Source organism: Mustelus asterias, unplaced genomic scaffold (genome assembly GCF_964213995.1).
Source record: "Mustelus asterias unplaced genomic scaffold, sMusAst1.hap1.1 HAP1_SCAFFOLD_745, whole genome shotgun sequence".
NCBI lineage: Eukaryota > Metazoa > Chordata > Chondrichthyes > Carcharhiniformes > Triakidae > Mustelus > Mustelus asterias.
In genome coordinates this window covers 104,081-124,180 of record NW_027590694.1, presented here as the reverse complement: position 1 = coordinate 124,180, position 20,100 = coordinate 104,081, and the positions used below count along the sequence as shown (strand labels likewise).

The window sequence follows — 20,100 nt, the reverse complement described above, 5'->3', positions numbered from 1 at the left end:
ATAAATAAACTTTTTATTTTATTATCTGAATAAATTTCACCTGGATTCCATGTTGGATTTCTTAGTGACCATGTTTGTATTCATGGCTCCAGTTTTGGCCTCCAGTTGATGGGAGAGTTGATGCAAAACAGCCACGTTAATAGATTCCATTTCATTCTGTAAAGCATTAGCTGGGGGTTCAAGTGGCATTTGGTTTGGAGCCAGTGAGTGCGTCAGCATGTATGGAATGGTGCTGACCTTGTGCCTGCATCTCTGGTTCTGCTCCCCTAACATCAGTGCTGTGACTGATTTGTTGCAGTGTGGCTGTACCCAGGAAGGACATAGCAGAATTTAACAGCGAGATGGCCTCCAAGTATGATGCTGCAATGAAGGAAGGTAAAATGGATTTTACTTCATTATACTGAAACAACAGGCAAAAACATGAGAGTTCGCCATCATGCACGTTGTTCTGGTGTAGAAAGTCACTGGGGATTAAACCTTATTGGAAATACAGACAATCTGCAAATTATGAATTATGATTTGGCATGGACACATTTTCAGGAACATAGGAATATGTGTAGGCCATTCAGCCCCTCCAGTCTGTTCGCCTTTCAATGAGATCGTTGCTAATCTATATCTTAATCCCATCTACTCTTCTTGACTCTGTAAATCTTATTCATCATGCCTAACAATTATGAAGGTTATTATGATATAATGGCATGGACTAGTTATCCAGAGGCCCAGGTTTAAGCCCTAGAGGCACAGGTTCAAATCCCACACGGCAGCTGATGGAATTTAAATTCAATTCGTTAACCTGGAACTGAAAACTAGTCTCAGTAATGGTGACCATGAAACTAATATCAATTGTGAGAAAAATCTGTCTTGAAAACCCATCTGGTTCACTAATGTCCTTTGGGGAAGGAAATCTGCCGCCTTTACCTGGTCTAGCCTACATGTGACTCCAGGGCCACAGCAATGTGGTTGTCTCTAAACTGCCCTCTGAAGTGATTGATCACGCCACTCAATTCAAGAAGGTGGCTCACCATCACTTTCTCAAGGCCGGTTAGGGATGGGCAACAGATGCTGGCCTTGCCAGCGACATCCGCGTCCTGAGAAAGGGTAAAAGTGTTGAAGCACTTTGGCAGGATCTCTGGAGAGGTTCCACCTGTTCCTCTTTTCAGTGGCGTTGTGGGTGAACACTTTATCAGTGATGTTGCTGCATTACAGAAAGTGCTGATAGGAATGAAAAGAGTTGATGGAAAAATCTAGTGAGCGCTGAATGCAGAATTTATCAGTAATTTACGTTGAACAGCTTTTGGTAGAATAATAAAGTACAGAAAGACACTGGATGAGACATTAAACTGAGGCTCCACCTGCCTGCTCAGGTGGATATGAAGAATCCTAAGACACGATTCTAAAGAGGAGTTATTCCTCAATCGATATCACAAAAAAAATGATCTGCTCATTATCGTATTTGCTGAGTGCAAATTAGCTGCTTCATTTCCTGTATTAAACAGTCACTTCACTTTACTGGCTGCAAAGCACCAGTCTGCTCCTCATGAAAAGCACTATTTCAATGCAAGTCTGTCATTCATTCGGCCCATTGTGCTTCTGCCAGCTCCTTAAAAGAACTATCCAACTAGTACCACTTAGCTGGCTCTTTCCCCATAGCCCTGCGGGCCTTTATTTAAACCCTTTGACAATTACAGGTACAGAGTCTCAGATCCACTATCCGGACATTTTATAAGCTGCCATGCGTAAATTTTAATGAGTAAAATGACGTACTGGGACAATTCGGTTCAGTGCTACACAGTGTAGTGACGTGCCAGACGGGTTACTGGCTTTGCACGCCAGCCTTTTCCCGTGGTCCAAGTTACCCTTAACCCCACCTAGTGTCCTGAAACAAAAAACTGGCAAGATCAGAAATCCGACACCGGTTCGGTCCCGCGCTTACTGGTTTTGAGACGTTGGGTGGGATTTTCCGGCTGCGCTCGCCGCCAAGTCCGGAAGTTCCTATCCAAGGTCAAGATACCTTTGCATGGTCCGCCCCCGCCCGCTACGATTCCCATGGCGGGCGGGACAGGAAAATTCCACCCCTTGTATCTGTACTGTTGAATCAACTCTTTTTCAGGCAGTACATTTCAAATCACAAGTTTGATTCTGTATTCTTGATCCGACTTGGAGTGAGTGACACTGAGTGAGCAACACGTACTGTTTAATTTCCTAACACTGACCAAGATCAGCAGGAAGCTTGTCCAAAATATGAGGGAACACTTTAGCGAGTGTTTAAACGAATTGTGTTCTCCACCTCTGTCCCCTCCATTTAAGTGGCTCCTTTTACGATAACTGATTTACACAGCAAATTGTTTTAAAATGTGACTGTCAGTAAAATGTATATTTTGGGTGGGATTTTCAGCTTTGGATCAGGCTTTAGAGTTCTTGAGGAGCGGAGCCATCCCCAATAACTGGAAGACTGAGCTGAAGGAAGAGAGCTCAAGCAGTGATGAAGAAGGGCATGATGAAGAAGAGGAGACCAGCGAGGAGGAGGTGAGAATTGTGTTTTGAACAGGGATTGGGTAGTTTGTTAACTATCGGTGACCAAAAGAGAAAGTGCTGGAAAATCTCAGCAGGTCTGGCAGCATCTGTAAGGAGAGAAAAGAGCTAACATTTCGAGTCCAGATGACCCTTAGTCAAAGCTGGGGCAGGGACAGCTTTGAGAGAGTGTTGCTGGAGAGAGATGTCGAGTGATAAAGGGTCATCTGGACTCGAAATGTCAGCATTTTTCTCTCCTTACAGATGCTGCCAGGCCTGCTGAGATTTTCCAGCATTTTCTCTTTTGGTTTCAGATTCCAGCATCCGCAGTAATTTGCTTTTAACTATCGGCGAATTGTTTTCCCTCCTACTCTTTCAGGTTAATTCACAGAACCCTTTCTGCCGTTCGGATTTCCAATTTGGCCTGGTTCCCACTGCATTTGTATGACTCCCAAACTATTGGGTGATGTCAGCTGGAGTGACATCCACAGCAGCTGCCAGCAGTGAATACAGTTCTTATGCTACAGCACAGAAACAGGCCATTCGGCCCAACCTAACCAGGAGGGCGTGGAGAGCACAGCCACAGCCAGGGGTGTGTCTGTGGAGGTGGCTAACTCGTGCAGGGGAAGAGAACACAATCATACTCGGGAAGGATTGTGTGGGAGTGGTGTCAGGAGTAACACTGCTCTAACCACGAGGGAATGAGTGGCGGGGAAGAGCCATAGCCAGGAGTGGGTGGAGGTTGACAGGATTTGAGTAACACAGACGTGTCAGTTGCCACCTATTGCTGAGTATAGGTTCACAAAAGAATAAGAGTTATAAAATGCTGATATAAAGCAGCATGATGTGTTGGCAGTTCACAATGCCTAATCTGCTCCATTTGGTTTATTTGTCCTTCGATTAGCTAGAAATTGCAGACTCAGTCATGGAGTGGAATTGAATTTTCACTGCATTTTATTACCTTTTACTTTTTCTTTCATTGTTAGCAAGGTAATGTTTGTTGTCCATATCCTTACTGCCCTTGGAAGTTTGCTCAAAATGATTAACAATTCTTGTGATTAAACTGAAGGCATGGTGGCACTGCTGCCTCACAGCGCCAGGGACCTGGGTTCAATTCTCGGCTTGGCTCACTGTCTGTGCAGAGTCTGCACGTTCTCCCCGTGTCTGTGTGGGTTTTCTCCGGGTGCTCCGGTTTCCTATCACAGTCTGAAAGACGTGCTGGTTAGGGTGCATTGGCCATGCTACACTTTCCCTCTACTATGGCTAATCCACCTAACCTACACGTTTTGAAACACTAAGGGGCAATTTAGCACGGCCAATCCACCTCCCCTACACATCTTTGAACTGTGGGAGGAAACCGGAGCGCCCGGAGGAAACCCACACAAACACGTAGTGAATGTGCAAACTCCACACAGACCTTGTTTCGAGGCTGGAATTGAACCCGGGTTCCTTACGCTGTGAGGCAGCAGTGCTAACCACTGAAGAACTTCAGTAGAAATTAAATTTGTAATTTTGACTGTCAGCAGGACAGTGTCCTTAATGCCCCTGTGTAAGGCAGTGTTTGTTTCTGGAGTCAGGTATGCTGTTACAGAATCGCAGAAGCAAATGTTTGTACGTTTTTACCCTCCTCAGTGTACCCGAACAGGCGCCGGAGTGTGGCGACTAGGGGAATTTCACAGTAAAACTTCATTGCGGTGTTAATGTCAGCCTACTTGTGACTAATGAAATAAACTTCAAAATTTTAACTTTTCCCCCATTCCACATCCAAAATCTTTAGGAAGAGGTGGAACCATTTCCAGAGGAAAGGGAGAATTTCCTGCAACAACTGTACAAGTTCATGGAGGATCGAGGTAAGGGTCTTATTTGTAAGGTTAGTAGTGACTGTGATGAGTACGAGTGTCTGTGGGACTGGAGGGGGGATTGGTGGGAATGTGGAGAGGGTGACAGAAATGAAGAGATGTCGAACCACTAGTTCACTCATTTTAATTTCTTTGAGTTAATCTTTGAAGGATTGACTGAACAAATTTTGGTTGTTAATTTTTCATGAAAAGAGTTTTTATGTTGTCTGCCTATATTGTTTTCCTGCAGGTACCCCAATCAACAAACGTCCTGTGCTTGGTTACAGAGATTTGAATTTATTCAAGCTGTATAGACTTGTACATGAATTGGGAGGATTTGATAGTGTGAGTATTTGGTTTAAATTATTCTCTAGAGAGAGATCATCAACAGGAGAGCAAGCATAATTTCATGGAATGTGAAATGTAGATTCTCCTTTCCTTGTAGCAGAAGCTTAGCCAGGGAGAATGACTGATTGAAAGGATTCCTGCTCAGTTAATGCCGACACAGTTCAGTGCCATCATTCCCTGATTCGGATAAAGAGTGCTCATATTCTTGGATTTGTTTTTGGCAAGGTGTTTGTAAATCTGACAATTTTGAAAGGTTCCAAATCCTTCAGCATGAAGTATTGTTGTCATCTCCAAACCTGACCACTCCACTGCTTTCCTGAATGATCTTCCATCCTCCATCCTGTAAACATAATTCCTCCAAAACTCTGTTATTCATATCCATCCTACACCAAGTCCTGCTTTCCTATCATGACCCTGGCTGACCTACATTGCTTCCAAATACCTCAAAACACTCATACTTTTCATCCTTTCATGACTTTGCCCCTCCCTATCTCTGTAACCTCCTCCATTTACCCTTCCTTATCTCTGGAACATCCTACAATCCTTCCCTTCTCTATAACCTGCTCCAGCCCTACAATCTGCCCTATCTTTTTAATCTCCTCCAGCCCTTCAATTTTCCCTATCTCTAACCTCCGACAGATCTCCCCCCTCAGCTCTTCCAGCCCGCACAATCCTCCTCCTTTCGATAACCATCTCCATCACCAAGACACTCCCTAGGTCTAACCTCCTGTAGCCCCAACAAACTTCCCTCTCTATGTAACTTCCTCCAGCCCTGACCATGCTCCTTAACCACCTCTCTCTCAGCTTCTCCAGCCCTTACCACGCTCCCCATAACTTCCTCCAATCCTCCCTATCCCTGTAACCTCCTCCAGTCCCTACCACATTCTCTATTTCTGTAACTTCTTACAGCCCTCTCTTTAACCTCTTCCCGTACCTTTCTCCCTCCCTTCCCCACACCCCCAACACACTCTATTCTCTTGGTTCTGGCCTCTTCTCTATCTGTCTCTGACCTTGCCTTTATTCACCAGGCTTTTACTCTTGAATTCCTTCCCTAAACACTTCTACCTTTCAAACAGCCTCTCCTCCTTTATGACCTTCCTTAAAACTCATCGCTCTGTCCAATTGTTGATTGGCCCTCCTGATATTTCCCCCTTTGGCTTGGTGTATTTATTTTATTTATTTGATTATCCCTCCAAGGGGTGTGTTTCCGAAACTAAAGGCGTTATTTAAGTGCAGGTTATTACAGGGGATAACAGACTGTGCTAGTCAAACATCAGCAGCACACTTGATGGAACTTCTTGTCCATTGTTTGGATAAACTGACTGTCTGACAGATTTGCCTTCTCCAAGGCGACCCTGCTCTTCAAAGTTTTATGGATATCAACATCCATCAATATCAATGCAGCAGCTTGTTAGGTTTCTTAAATAGCTGTGACTTACAGGGAGGTGAGGTACAGCTCACAACAAAATCCTGGGAATAGTTGGAATGGTTGCTCCCTTTCTGAAAAATGTTTGGCTGTCCTATGGCCAGTCAAAGGACTACAACTGGTGCCTAGGACACTATCCTGAGGGACTCCTGCAGAGATGTCCTATAGCTGGGATGACTGACCCTCCACAATCATCTTCATATGTACTAGGTATGACTACAACCAGCGGAGAGTTTGCCCCCTGATTCCAGTTTTGCTCGGGCTCCTTGATGTCAAGGGTTGTCACTCTCACCTCACCTATGGAATTCAGCTCTTTCGCCCATGTTTGAACCATGATGCATCCTTCCATGAACTGCCTGGAAACTGTTACATTACTCACTGACTTCAGCAATTTGCTATTGTTTTGATGCTGTGAATGACTCTGTGCAGGAACCTGTTTAGCTTGTTGCAGTAGCGTATGGCAAGACTGGTTTTAATCATTATTCTTATATGGGATGACGGCAGTGATGGCAAGACCAGCATTTGTTGCCCACCCCAGTTGCCCTTGAACTAAGTGACTTGTTAGTCTATTTCAGAGGGCAATTAAGAGTCCACCACATTGTTGTGGCTCTGGAGTCACGTGTAGGCCAGAGGAGGGCAGATTTCCTTCCCTAAAGGACATTAGAGAACCAGATGGGTTTTTACGATAATCGATGATAGTTGTCATGGTCAGAATTACTGAGACTAGCTTTATATTCCAGGTTTTATTAGTTAAATTCCAATTTGATCAGATTCAAATTGGTGAGATTTGAATCCATTTTCCCAGAGAATTTACAGCAGCGGAATTGTACTCCAGCACAATCTGCAACCTCATGGTCCAGCATATCCCCCACTCAACCATTACCATCAAGCCAGGGGATCAGCCCTGGTTCAATGGAGAGTGCAGGAGGGCATGCCGGGAGCAGCACCAGGCATAGCTAGAAATGAGGCCTCAACCTGGTAAAGCTACCAAACAGGACTATTTGCATGCTAAACAGCAAGTGATAGACAAAGCGAAGCGATCCCACAACCAATGGATCAGATCTAAGCTCTGCCGTCCTGCCACATACAGTCGTGAATGGTGGTGGACAATTAGACAACTCACTGGAGGAGGAGGCTTCACAAATATCCCCATCCTCCATGATGGAGGAGCCCAGCACATCAGTGCAAAAGGTAAGGCTTTGCAGCAATCTTCAGCCAGAAGTGTTGAGTGGATGATCCATCTCGGCCTCCTCCAGCGGTCCCCAGCATCTCAGACGCCAGTCTCCAGCCAATTTGATTCACTCTACGCGATATCAAGAAAAGGTTGGAGGCACTAGATACTGCAAAGGCAGTGGGCCCTGATAACATTCTGGCAATAGTACTGAAGACTTGTTCTCCAGAACTTGCCGCTCTCCTAGCCAAACTCTTCATGTACAGTTACAACTCTGGCATCTACCCGACAATGTGGGAAATTGCTCAAGTATGTTCTGTACACAAAATGCAGGACAAATCCAACCCGGCCAATTACCGCCCAATCAGTCTACTCTCGATCATCAGTAAAGTGATCGAAGGAGTCATCAACAGTGCTGTTAAGCAGCACCTGCTCAGCAATAACCTTCTCACTCGGGTTACTCAGCTCCTGACCTCATTACAGCCTTGGTTCAAACATGGACAAAAGAGCTGAATTCCAGAGGTGAGTTGAGAGTGACAGCCCTTGACATCAAGGCTACAATTGACCGAGTGTGGCGTCAAGGAGCCCTAGCAAAATGGAATCAATGGGAATCAGGGGGCAAACTCTCCGCTTGTTGGAGTCATACCTGGTACATAGGAAGATGGTTGTGGTTGTGGAGGGTCAGTCATCTCAGCTCCAGTACATCTCTGCAGGAGTCCCTCAGGGTAGTGTCCTCGGCCCAACCATCTTCAGCTGCTTCATCAATGACCTTCCCTCTGTCATGAGGACAGAAGTGGGGATGTTCGCCGATGATTGCACAATGTTCCGCACCATTCGCGACTCCTCAAATACTGAAGCAGTCCATGTTCGAATGCAACAAGATCTGGACAATATCCAGGCTTGGGCTGACAAGTGGCAAGTAACATTCACACCACACAAATGTCAGGCAATGACCATCACCAATAAGAGACACTCTAACCACTGCCCCATGACATTCAATGGTGTTGCCATCACTGAATCCCCCACTGTCAACATCCTTGGGGTTACCATTGACCAGAAACTCAACTGGACTTGCCACATGAACACTCCCTGTAATTCACTCCCTGACTCCCCAAAGCCTATCCACCATCTACAAGGCACAAGTCAGGAGTGTGATGGAATACTCCCCACTCGCCTGGATGGATGCAGCTCCAACAACACTCAAGAAGCTTGACACCATCCAGGACAAAGCAGCCCACTTGATTGGCACCACATCTACAAACATCCACTCCCTCCACCACCGACGCTCAGTAGCAGCAGTGTGTACTATCTACAAGATGCACTGCAGCAACTCACCAAAGATCCTTAGACAGCACCTTCCAAACTCGCGGCCACTTCTATCTAGAAGGACAAGGGCAGCAGATACATGGGAACACCACCACCTGCAAGCTCCCCTCCAAGCCACTCACCATCCTAACTTGGAAATATATCACCGTTCCTTTGCAGTCGCTGGGTCAAAATCCTGGAATTCCCTCCCTAACGGCATTGTGGATCAACCCACATAGCATGGACTGCAGCAATTCAAGAAGGCAGCTCACCACCACCTTCTCAAGGGCAACTGGGGATGGGCAATAAATGCTGGCCAGCCAGCGATGCCCATGTCCCACGAATGAATAGAAAAAATAGCCCTGGCCTCTGGATTGCTTGCCAATATTAGTGATATTACCAACATGCTACCATCTTACCACATGTGCCAGAGAAAATAAATGGATTTGAAATTAAATGACAAATGCTCTGCTAATGGGTTTCCCACATTTTACCCTTTGTAAACTTAAGGAAATCCAGAACTCTGATTACAGATTCCCTTCCGCAGTCATCCCACACTCTGACCTGCTCTAGCTCCAAGTCAAGCAGCGTCTTGATTCAAAAATTCTGATGCTTCTTTTCAATACCTCCAAGTCCTTGTCCCTCCCTATCTCTCTAATCTCCTCCATTCATCTAGTTAGTGCCTCTTATGCATCCCCAATTTTAATTGCATCACTGTTGGTGGCTGCTCCTTTAATTGTCTTGTTCCTAAACTCGAATTCAATCCTTATATCTCTCTGCTTCTCTACCTTGTTCTTTAATGTCCTTGAAGACATTTTTACAACCTACTTTTTTTGAGCAAACCTTTGGTCATCTTACCTAATATCTCCCTATGTGGCTGGGATGTCATACTTTACAATGCTGCTGGGAAATAGTACCTTGGTACCCTTCATTATGTTAAGGTGCTAGAGAAATATAAGTTGTTTATCCTTTGCTCAGGCTCACGATCCCAGGTTACATTGTGCAAGCGTCTGCCGGTTTGGTTTTGGAAACTGGTGTTTATGTTGTGTGTGAGAAACCTGAATTGTAACAGCCCTGTCATAGAATCATCGAATCCCGACAGTGCAGAAGGAGGCCATTCAACCCATCGAGTCTGCACTGACCACAATCCCATCCTGGCCCTATCCCCACAACCCCATGTGTTTACCCCAGCTGGTCCCCTTGATACTAATGGACAATTTAACATGGCCAATCAGCCTAACCTGCACATCTTTGGACTATGGGAGGAAACCGGAGCACCCGGAGGAAATCCACGCACACGCGGGGAGAAAGTGCAGACTCCTCACAGACAGTGACCCAAGCCAGGAATTGAACCTGGGTCCCTGGCACTGTGAGGCAGCAGTGCTAACCACTGTTCCGCCGTGCCGCCTCAGTCCTTGAGAGAGTGGTTGGGATATCACTGGAGGGCGATATCAGAAGGGGACAGAGCTGTTTTTGTATGACTCAGAGGTGCTCCACATCAAATGAGCAGCGTGCTGTGCTACTCATGAGCTGGATATTTTTAAACTAAGGGTAAAACTGATGTCCTTGTGAAACCAGTGAGTTTCTGGCCTGTACCACCATCACAAGTGGCAAAAATCCAAGCATTTCCAGAGCCAGTTAGTTAATAGCTGCCCTTGCTGAGATGGAAAGGATCCTACTGAGCTACTTTCAACTTCAACCCTAGCCGCTCTGAAACTCCGAGCACATGTTCTAAATATTTAGAGTACCTGTTTACTTGCCTGGGAAACTTTTTCAATTTGTTTGAGGTGATTTTAATAAAAATGATCAAATTCGATTTTCTCTGAAGTTTATAATGAGAGGTGTTGCACCTGGCTTGTAACCAGGTCTGACAGCATCTGTGCAGAGAAAATAGAACCAACGTTTCGAGTCAGGATGACCCTTCATCAAACAAAGGGCACCCTGACTCGAAATGTTGGCTCTATTCTCTCTCCACAGATGCTGTCAGACCTGCTGAGAATTTCCAGCATTTTCTGGGGGTTTTTTTTTTTCAGATTCCAGCATCCACAGTATTTTGCATCTATCCTGTTAGTAGTCTGATGGAATCGTATCGTTTGCAGTCCGTTCTGGCATTTCCTCGTCACTAAATTATGGGAAAACATCCCAGAATGTTTCACGTGGATGTTTGTGGGCAAACATTGACACCAAATCATGTAAGGAGATTTTAGGATGGGTAACCAAAGCTTGGTCAAAGTTCTTTAGTTGTAAGAAACACCTTTTGGGGGTGGCACAGTGGTTCGCACTGCTGCCTCACAGCTCCAGGGACCCGGGTTCGATTCCCGGCTTGTGTCACTGTCTGTGTGGAGTCTGCACATTCTCCCCATTCTGCATGGGTTTCCCCCCACAGTCTGAAAGACGTGCTGGTTAGGTGCACGGGCCATGCAAAATTCTCCCTCAGTGTACCCGAACAGGTGCCACAGTGTGGCGACTAGGGGATTTTCACAGTAACTTCATTGCACTGTTAATGTAAGCCTACTTGTGGCATGTAAATAAACTTTAAAATAACCTTCATGGAGCAGTGGGGTTTTGCAAAGGAATTCCAGAGCTTGGGGTATAGGTAGGTGAAGTCATGACTGCCAATGATGGTGTGAAGGAAGTGGCCAGAACTGGAAGGTGCAAAGATTTCAAATGTTGTAGGGCTGAAGGAGGTTACAGAGATAGAGAGGAGTGAGATCATGAAGCTTTTTGAATATTGTGATTAGAATTTGAAAATGGAGCTGTTGCCGACTCGAAAGCTAACATAGGTCATTAAGCAGAAGGATTATGGTGGCACTGCTAGGGATCCGGGTTCGATTCCAGCCTCGGGTCACTGTGTGTGGAGTTTGCACGTTCTCCCTGTGTCTGTGTGGGTTTCCTCTGGGTGTTCCGGTTTCCTCCCACAGTCCAAAAGACATGTAGGTTCAGTTGATTGGCCATGCTAAATTGCCCCTTAGTATCAGGGGGATCAGCAGGGTAAATACCTAGGGTTATGGGGATAGGGCCTGGGTAGAATTGTTGTCAGTACAGGGTCAGTGGGCCAAATGGCCACCTTCTGTACTGTAGGGATTCTATGATGGGATGAGCGTGATCTAGCTGGGATATGGTCTGCATAGTTTTGGTTGAACTGCAATGTAAGATATGAAGTAGCCAGGAGTCCATTGGAATAAACAAGGCTAGAGGTGACCCAAGGCGTGAATGAGGGCTTCAGCATTTCATGATCAGTGTGGCGAAAAAAAAAGTAGGGAGTGGCCAGGGGGGTGGAGGGCTTAGCCCACAATTTAATCTTGATTTCTGCATCAAGACCAATATGAGTAAGATTTTAATAAGTCTCAACATTAATGTTTGTTAATGGACACTAATTGCTTCAGGGGACAGACCCTGCCTTGTCAGTGTCAGAACCCATATATCAAAACTAAAGTGAATGAAATCCAGCCATGACTGTGTTTCAGCTTCCATTGTAACCCATGTCTTCAGTTGCCTAGGGTCTAAGCTCTGGAATTCCCTCCCTAATCACACACTCTCTCTCTCTCCTCCTTTAAGACTTTCTTGAAAATCTACCTCTTTGACCACACTTGGTCACCTGTCCTAATCTCCTCCTTCGGGGAGCGGTTGAGGACTCTGGGTCTGTACTCGTTGGAGCTTAGAAGGATGAAGGGGGATCTTATTGAAACTTGAGTGGTCCCAGCATTTTTTGTTTTTATTTTTGGGGTAGCGTCAGTTGTGCAGCGGTTCGTTTTGTCCAAGTTCTTTTGATAATAGTTGTGTTTTCTCTTTTGACACAAGTTGATGTTACTCATCATCTGCCTTTCTGCCCACAGATTGAAAGCGGTGCTGTGTGGAAACAGGTCTATCAGGATCTAGGAATCCCTGTGATGAACTCTGCAGCGGGTTACAATGTGAAATGTGCCTACAGGAAGTAAGTTCCTTGTTTAGTTACATTTTGCTGGACATATTAATGTATTTTGTTTTGCCACAGTATGCATAAGAAAGTATTGCACTGTACAGCCTACATGTGCAGCTTGACAAATGTACCATGCATTCCTGATGCCAGCTGCAATGCTGTTGATCGTACTGCTGCCTTTGAGTTGGGAGGCCATTGTTTTAAATCCTAATGCAGAAACTGGAGTACATAAAACCAGGTTGACTCTGCAAGTGCCATTACTGAGGGAGTCGGGCGGCACAGCGGTTAGCACTGCTGCCTCACAGCGCCAGGAACCTGGGTTCAAATCCCGGCTTGGGTCACTCTCTGTGTGGAGTTTGCACATTCTCCCCGTGTCTACATGGGCTTCTGGGTGCTCCAGTTTCCTCCCACAGTATGAAAGACATACGGGTTAAGTACATTGACCCCAACAGTCGCCGGAGTGTGGTGAATAGGGGAATTTCATAGTAACTTCATTGCAGTGTTACTGTAAGCCTACTTGTGACACTAATAAATAAACTTTAAACTAAATAAATAAACATTGCACTGTCAGAGGTGATGTCTTTTGGATGAGGAATTAAACTGACCTTCTTGGCTGTATGGAAAAGATCCTACACCCACTATTTCAAAGAGGAATGGGCAAGGTCTCTTCTGTCCCCTGACCAACATTTATCTCTCAACTGACATCAAAAAAAGAGCTTACCTGGTCATTATCACAGTATTCTTCTGGGGCTTTGCTGTATCTATACTGCTTGCTGCATTTCTTAGATTAATAGTGACTACACTTCTAAAGTACCTCATTGGCTGAATCACTTTGGGATATATTTGGGCCTTGGAAGGCACTACATAAATGCAAATCTTCCTTTTACATCTAGACTTTCTCTGTAGTGTCAGCACTTTTATATAATTAGGCATTTCATTTCTTCCAAAAGCTTTGTTACAGAACCTCCCGACTGTGAATGCAGAATTTATTGGAAGATTATTCGGGACATAATATAACTGGTAACATTGTTCTGTGCTGTCAGGTGGATGAAATAAATTCTGTATGCCACAGTTGTCTATTGAGGAACTTTTAATGTATTCTGTACACATTTTGAATATAAATTCTATGAACTGGTCACAATGTGTTGAATATAATGCCTTCCTTCTGAGAGTCATGACACAACCTGTTTGTTTTGTACCGGGACTTGGAGAAAGCCACTGATTCACCCAGTTGATACTGATTAAGGTGCTGAGCTAAAACAAGGTACACTTTGGTGGTATTCACTGGAGATTGGTGGGGTCCAATGGGTGAGAGGGGGACAGAAAGATCTGGTAGCAGGAAAAGAAGTCAGAGCTCTTATAAAGATCTTTGAAAATAATTGGGATAGTGAATGGTTGTACATCAGTAGGGGGATCAGAAGAAGGGGACAGGACTTATAACTTAGTTAAAGCTGCATCCAAGATAAATGTCTTAATGGAAGTGAGTGTGTTAATGTGGAACATACTGCTCCAAATGGCAATAGGAGCTGGAAATGAGAGTATAGAGGGACATGGGAGAAAAGGTGGTAACTTATTATTTAAAAAGTATAGCGGCCGTGACTCTGGGAATAATGATGTTGGGTTGAATGGCCCACTCTTACTTCTGTACAATGTTCACAATGGGTTGAAGATGAGTGCAGCCTTAAAATGTTAGGTGATTTTAACCTTCACTGCTAACACTGAAGTGAAGAGTATATTCCAAAGCTGCATTTCATGGCCAAATGACCTGTAAAGACTCTGGCCTGCATCTGCACGTTGAATGAGAATTGAATTTGGTGTCTCTATGAGGGCACTACTCAATTTAAGCAGTAATCATGTACAATAGAGAACAGTCCTGTCCTTTGCATTATCTGACTCACCACCTTGGATCTCTGACAGCAATGTGAAAGCAGTATGAACTGTAAATATTTTAATTTATTCATGGGATGTGGGCATGGCTGGTTAGGTCAGCATTTATTGCCCATCTCTGATTGTCTTTGAGAAGGTGGTGATGAGTTGCCTTCTTGAACCGCTGCAGTCCATGTTGGGATACAGTGCTGCGAGGGAGTTCCAGGATTTTGACCCAGCAACAGTGAAGGAATGGTCATGTATTTCCAAGTCAGGGTGGTGAGTGGCTTGGAGGGGAACTTGCAGGTGGTGGTGTTACCACGTATCTGCTACTCTTGTCCAGTAGCGATTCTGGGTTTGAAAGGTCCTGTCACAGGAGTCGTGGTGATTTCCAGCATTGTGTCTTGTAGATGGGTGCACACTGCTGCCACTGTGCATCAGTGGTGGAGTGAGTGAATGTTTGTGGGTGAGTTGACAGTCAAGCGTTCTGCTTTGTCCTGGATGGTGTTGTTGAAGATGCATTCATTCAAACAAGTGGGGAGTATTCCATCACACTCCTGACTTATGCCTTGTAGATGGTGGACAGGCTTTGGGGAGTCAGGGGGTGAGTTCCAGCCACAGGATTCCGAGTCTCTGACCTGCTCTGGTAGCTTCAGTATTTATATGATTAACCCAGTTCAGTTTCTGGTCAATGGTAACCCCCCCCGCCCCCCCCTGTCCCTCACATTCTAGGCATGCTGTGTACTTGCGTGAATTACTGAGCTGTACTTTGGTCGTACTTGCTTAACTTGACACTCTTAATTCAGCAACATAGAAATAAAAAGAGAAAATGCTGGAAAATCTCAGCAGGTCTGGCAGCATAAAAGAGCCTGATGTTTCGAGTCCAGGCGACCCTTTGTCAAAGCTGGACTCGAAACGTCAGCTCTTTCCTCTCCTTACAGATGCTGCCAGACCTGTTGAGATTTTCCAGCATTTTCTCTCTTGGTTTCAGATTCCAGCTTCCGCAGTAATTTGCTTTTATTTAGAAATAAAAAGATGTCAGTCAGGAAATTCAGAAATCTAGAATGGACAATAAGAAAAGCCGTTGATGAAAGAAGCCAAAGAAAATTGATCATTTGTGAAAAATGTTTTGCTGCAATTATGTTCTTCATCGAGCTGACTACACACACTGTAATGACAGATTGGATTTTTACTCCGACTGTCGTCCTGAATCTGGCACCCACCGTTGTTACTGGAGCGGGAAGGGGGAGCAGTTTGTAGGTGCACAGTTTATGGAGGCAGCCTGCACGTTTAAAGAGGGAGAAGGCCTTAGCTTGCCAAAGTTCTCTGCAGCCCTGGGGAACCCTTGTGGATAGTGTTAGATAGTTTCACCAACTGGCACAGGAGTTCACACAGTTCAATCACAGGTGTGTGGCTGACACCCAGGGAGCTGGAGGATGGGACCAGTGGCTTTGGAAGGGCAAAGGCTTCTGCCCCTCATGACTCGGGCATCTAGATGGTAAGAAGGAGAGTGTGTCAGAGAAGGGAGCAGTGAGCATTCTGCCCAAGTGGGCTGCACGATGGCACAGTGGTTAGCACTGCTGCCTCACAGCACAAGGGTCCCAGGTTCTATTCCGGCCTCGGGTCACTGTCTGTGTCGGGTTTGCACGTTCTCTCCGTGTCTGCGTGGGTTTCCTCCGGGTGCTCGGGTTTCCTACCAAAGATGTGCGGATTATGTTGATTGGGCATGCTAATTTGACCCTAGTGTCAGGGGGATTAGCAGGGTAAATATGTGGGGTTCTGGGGATAGGGCCAGGGTCCGATTGGGGTTGGTACAGACTCGATGGGCCGAATAGCCTCCTTCTGTACTGTCGGGATTCTATGAAAGAGGCAAAATGAGGAAAGTACCTTTACACATTTGTGCCATTGGGGCAAGTGAGCCTGACCAATGTGATGCCACAGAGAGGGGCATCAGGCCAGGAGGTAGAGGCAGCACAGCACGCACCAGGGATGAAGAGGAGGACAACCAGGTTTTACCTGAGGGTAAGGGCCTACTGACTGGAGTCCTATTTCAATATGACTGTGAACCAATGCAAAAGGGTGGCTCAGGTTAAGCAAGGAATTGATCACTGACGTGTGTGGCATGGTGACAACACCACAAACCACAGTCTGCTGATTCTCATGTCCTGTCAGTGGCTCTCAATGTTACCATGGCTCCGAAATTTTCTGCAGCCATCTCTTTCCAGGGATCAGCAGGAGACCTCTGTGGAATCTTAACAGTTGGCCCTGCACAGCTCCATCAAGGCAGTTACTGATGCCCTCTTTGCTTGATCGGGGAACACATTGACTTCCTGATTGATGTGGCAAATGGGACACAGAGGGCCACAGACTCAGCACTATTAGCAGGATTGCCTCAGGTGCAGGGGGCTATCTATTGCAGCCACGTGGCCACAACGGCACCAACTCATCAACCAGATACCTTTGTGAACAGGAAACGTCTCCAGTGCCTGAACGTGCAAATGCTGTGTGGCAGATGGCGTGTAATGAGGGAAATGAAAAGTTGTTCACTTTGGCAGGAAGAATAAAAATATAGAGTATTACTCAAATGGAGAATGACTGCAGAAGTCAAAATCGGAACATCAGAAGACTGAGTGTCTGCTGAGTCTCATTATAGCAACACTCCCACCTCTGCATTCCCCAGCTGGGAGTGAGAATCCAGTCCACAATCTTTAATCTAACATCAAATAATTTGAAAAATATCCCACCTTGCCTCCAAAATTGGAAATATGTTTTCTAATCAGCAGCCGGGCATTCTGCAGGCTCTATTGTGATATCTGGTGTAACTCTGATTTGATTTGATTTATTATTGTCACATGTATTAGTATACAGTGAAAAGTATTGTTTCTTGTGCACTATACAGACAAAGCATACCGTTCACAGAGAAGGAAAGGGGAGGGTGCAGAATGTAGTGTTACAGTCATAGCTAGGGTGTAAAGAAAGATCAACTTAATGCAAGGTGGGTCCATTCAAAAGTCTGACGGCAGCAGGAAAGAATCTGTTCTTGAGTCGGTTGGTACGTGTCCTCAGACTTTTGTATGTTTTTCCCAAAGGAAGAAAGTGGAAGAGAGAATGTCGAGCACACTGTTTGCAAACGCACAAAAGATTTGTCCGCCCCCAAGCCTCAATCACACACCTATGCCAATGTCTGTGCCCCACTGAAGGCTTCTCCAATTCTATTTCATCTCATCCTATCAGCATGCCCTCTATTACTTTCTCCCTGATATGTTTATCGAGCATCCCCTTAAATGCATCTAGCTATTCACTTCAACTACTCCTTGAGATGGTGAGTTCTATATTATAATCACTACCCGGGTAAAGAAGTTTCTGCTGAATTCCTCATGGGGTTTATTAATGATTGTCTTGTATTCATACCCCTGATTTGGAATTCACTCCACTACAGGCTGCTCTGTATGTCTATCCTAGCAAATGCTTCCACAGTTTCAAAAATCTCTATTGGATCACTTTTCAGTCAGTCCTTCCCCAGCTCATCCAATCTTTCCTGATGGTTAGAATCTCTCAGTTCCAGTATTCTCCTGGCAAATCTTTTTTGCACCTTCTCTATGGCCTCTAAATCCTTTTTAAAATCTGGAAACCAGAACTGTTCACAGCATTCCAAATGTGGCGTCTTCAAGCTTTGACATGTCTAACAAAACTTCTCTGCTTTTTACTTCTGTTCCTCAAGAGATAAATCCTTTTTTATAGCCAATCTAAAATATAAATCTTATCTTTTTAATTCTTCAGTAGCACATCCTTCCAATCCTCCCCTCAGTTTAGTAATTGCTGCAAGTTAAGCTTCCCTCCTTCATCTTTCTGGGGAAACTCAGGTTGCAGATAGGTTGGAACAGACATTTTTGTAAAATTCTTTTCACCGGTTGTGAACATCACTGGCACCCCAATCCCAACCAAAGGGTCGTGAATGAAGCCTAGTCCATCACGCAAATCGGCTTCCCGTCCATTGACTCTGTCTACACTTCCCGCTGCCTCGGCAAAGCAGCCAGCGTAATTAAGGACCCCACGCACCCCGGACATTCTCTCTTCCACCTTCTTTTGTCGGGAAAAAGATACAAAAGTCTGAGGTCACGTACCAACCGACTCAAGAACAGCTTCTTCCCTGCTGCCATCAGACTTTTGAATGGACCTACGTCACATTAAGTTGATATTTTTATACACCCTAGCTATGACTGTACCACTAATTTTCCTTCTCTGTGAACAGTATGCTTTGTCTGTATAGCATGCAAGAAACAATACTTATCACTATATACTAATACACATGATAATAAATCAAATCAAATCTAACTGTCCCAAGAAGGTGCATTCTTGAACTGCTGCAGTTCATGTTGTGTAGGTACATCCACGATGCTGCTTAGAATAGAGTTTCAGGACTTTTAACCAGCAACAGCGAAGGAACGGCAGTATCATTCCGAATCAGGATGATGTGTGGCTTGCAGGTGCTGGTGTTCCTGTGCGCCTGCTGCTTTGCCCTTCTAGGTGGCGGGGGTCTTAGATTTGGAAGGACATATGACAAGTTGTCCCCTCCCCCTGCAAGGATGTTCAATAATGGTAATGCTATTGAATGTCAGTGGGAGATGGGCGGATTCTCTCTTGTTGGAGATGGTAATTGCCTGGCCATTGTGTGGCATGAATGTTACTTGCCACTTATCAGCCCAAGACTGAATATTGTCCAAATCTTGCTGCATGTAGACATAGACTGCTTCGTATCTGAGGAGTTGCGAAATGTGCAGTCGTCAGCAAGCATCCCCATTTCTAACCTTACGATGGAGGGAAGGTCATTGATTAGGCAGCTAAAGATGGTTGGGTCTAGGACTCTACTCTGAGGAACTCCTGCAGCAATGTACTGGGATTGAGATGATTGACCTCCAATTATCACAACCATCTTCCTTTTTGCCAGATAGGAGTCCAACCAGTGGAGAGTTGGTTCCCATTAACTTCATTTTTCTGGAGTTCGCTGATGCCACATTCAGTCAGTTGATGTCTTGATATCAAAGGCAGTAATCACTCTCTCCTCAGCAGTAATTTCTTCAGCCTGCAACCTATTCAAGATTATGAGTGACTATTCGGGCCTCCCTCAGCCTTCTCTTTTCTGGAGAAAAGAGTTCCAGCCTGTTCAGTGTTTCATTCCATCCTCAGGTGTGCATTGAATGGATGAATACTTATCAGGTGAACACCCAGGTCTGAGCTCCCTATCACCAATGGATCGATCCCGTTCCACTCCGAGCTCCTCAAACTCTGAGAGACCTGAGAAATGGCTGCTTCCCGCAGCCCCATCTTCTTGCACTCTCTTTGGTTGTGTCTGATCTTTACCTGTTCAAACACAGCAGCATGCTGCAGAGGAGTTGCATGGATTGGAGTAGTGGAAATTGGTTCATTTATCAAGCCTCCCCATATCAGAGAGCCCACTTTTGTTCCAGGTCTCTCTCACACACACACACACACACACACACACACACACACACACACACACACACACAACCCTTCCACCGCCACCACCCATGCAGTTCCATGTCTGCTGACGGGTGAAGGATGCACAGTGCCCTCTCCACGGCAGCATGGATGCACTAAAGTGGGATGTGAGGCAGGACATGCCGTTGCCACTGGACCTTGGACCGTCACATCTTTGTGGTTTATGCAACAATGTAATGGGACTTGCCCTGGCAGG

At 45.4% G+C, this 20,100-nt stretch overlaps 1 protein-coding gene across 6 annotated transcripts in view; it reads left to right on the top strand.

The window, feature by feature from the left end:
• arid4b (AT-rich interaction domain 4B) overlaps nt 1–20,100 on the top strand; it is a 166,339-nt gene that overhangs the window by 81,026 nt on the left and 65,213 nt on the right. For all 6 annotated transcript variants that reach the window (XM_078205420.1, XM_078205422.1, XM_078205419.1 and 3 more), the window contains 5 exons: nt 299–375; nt 2,396–2,526; nt 4,289–4,361; nt 4,600–4,694; nt 12,436–12,533. In XM_078205420.1, coding sequence (XP_078061546.1) covers nt 299–375; nt 2,396–2,526; nt 4,289–4,361; nt 4,600–4,694; nt 12,436–12,533 — 474 coding nt within the window. The remainder of the gene's footprint in view (nt 1–298; nt 376–2,395; nt 2,527–4,288; nt 4,362–4,599; nt 4,695–12,435; nt 12,534–20,100) is intronic.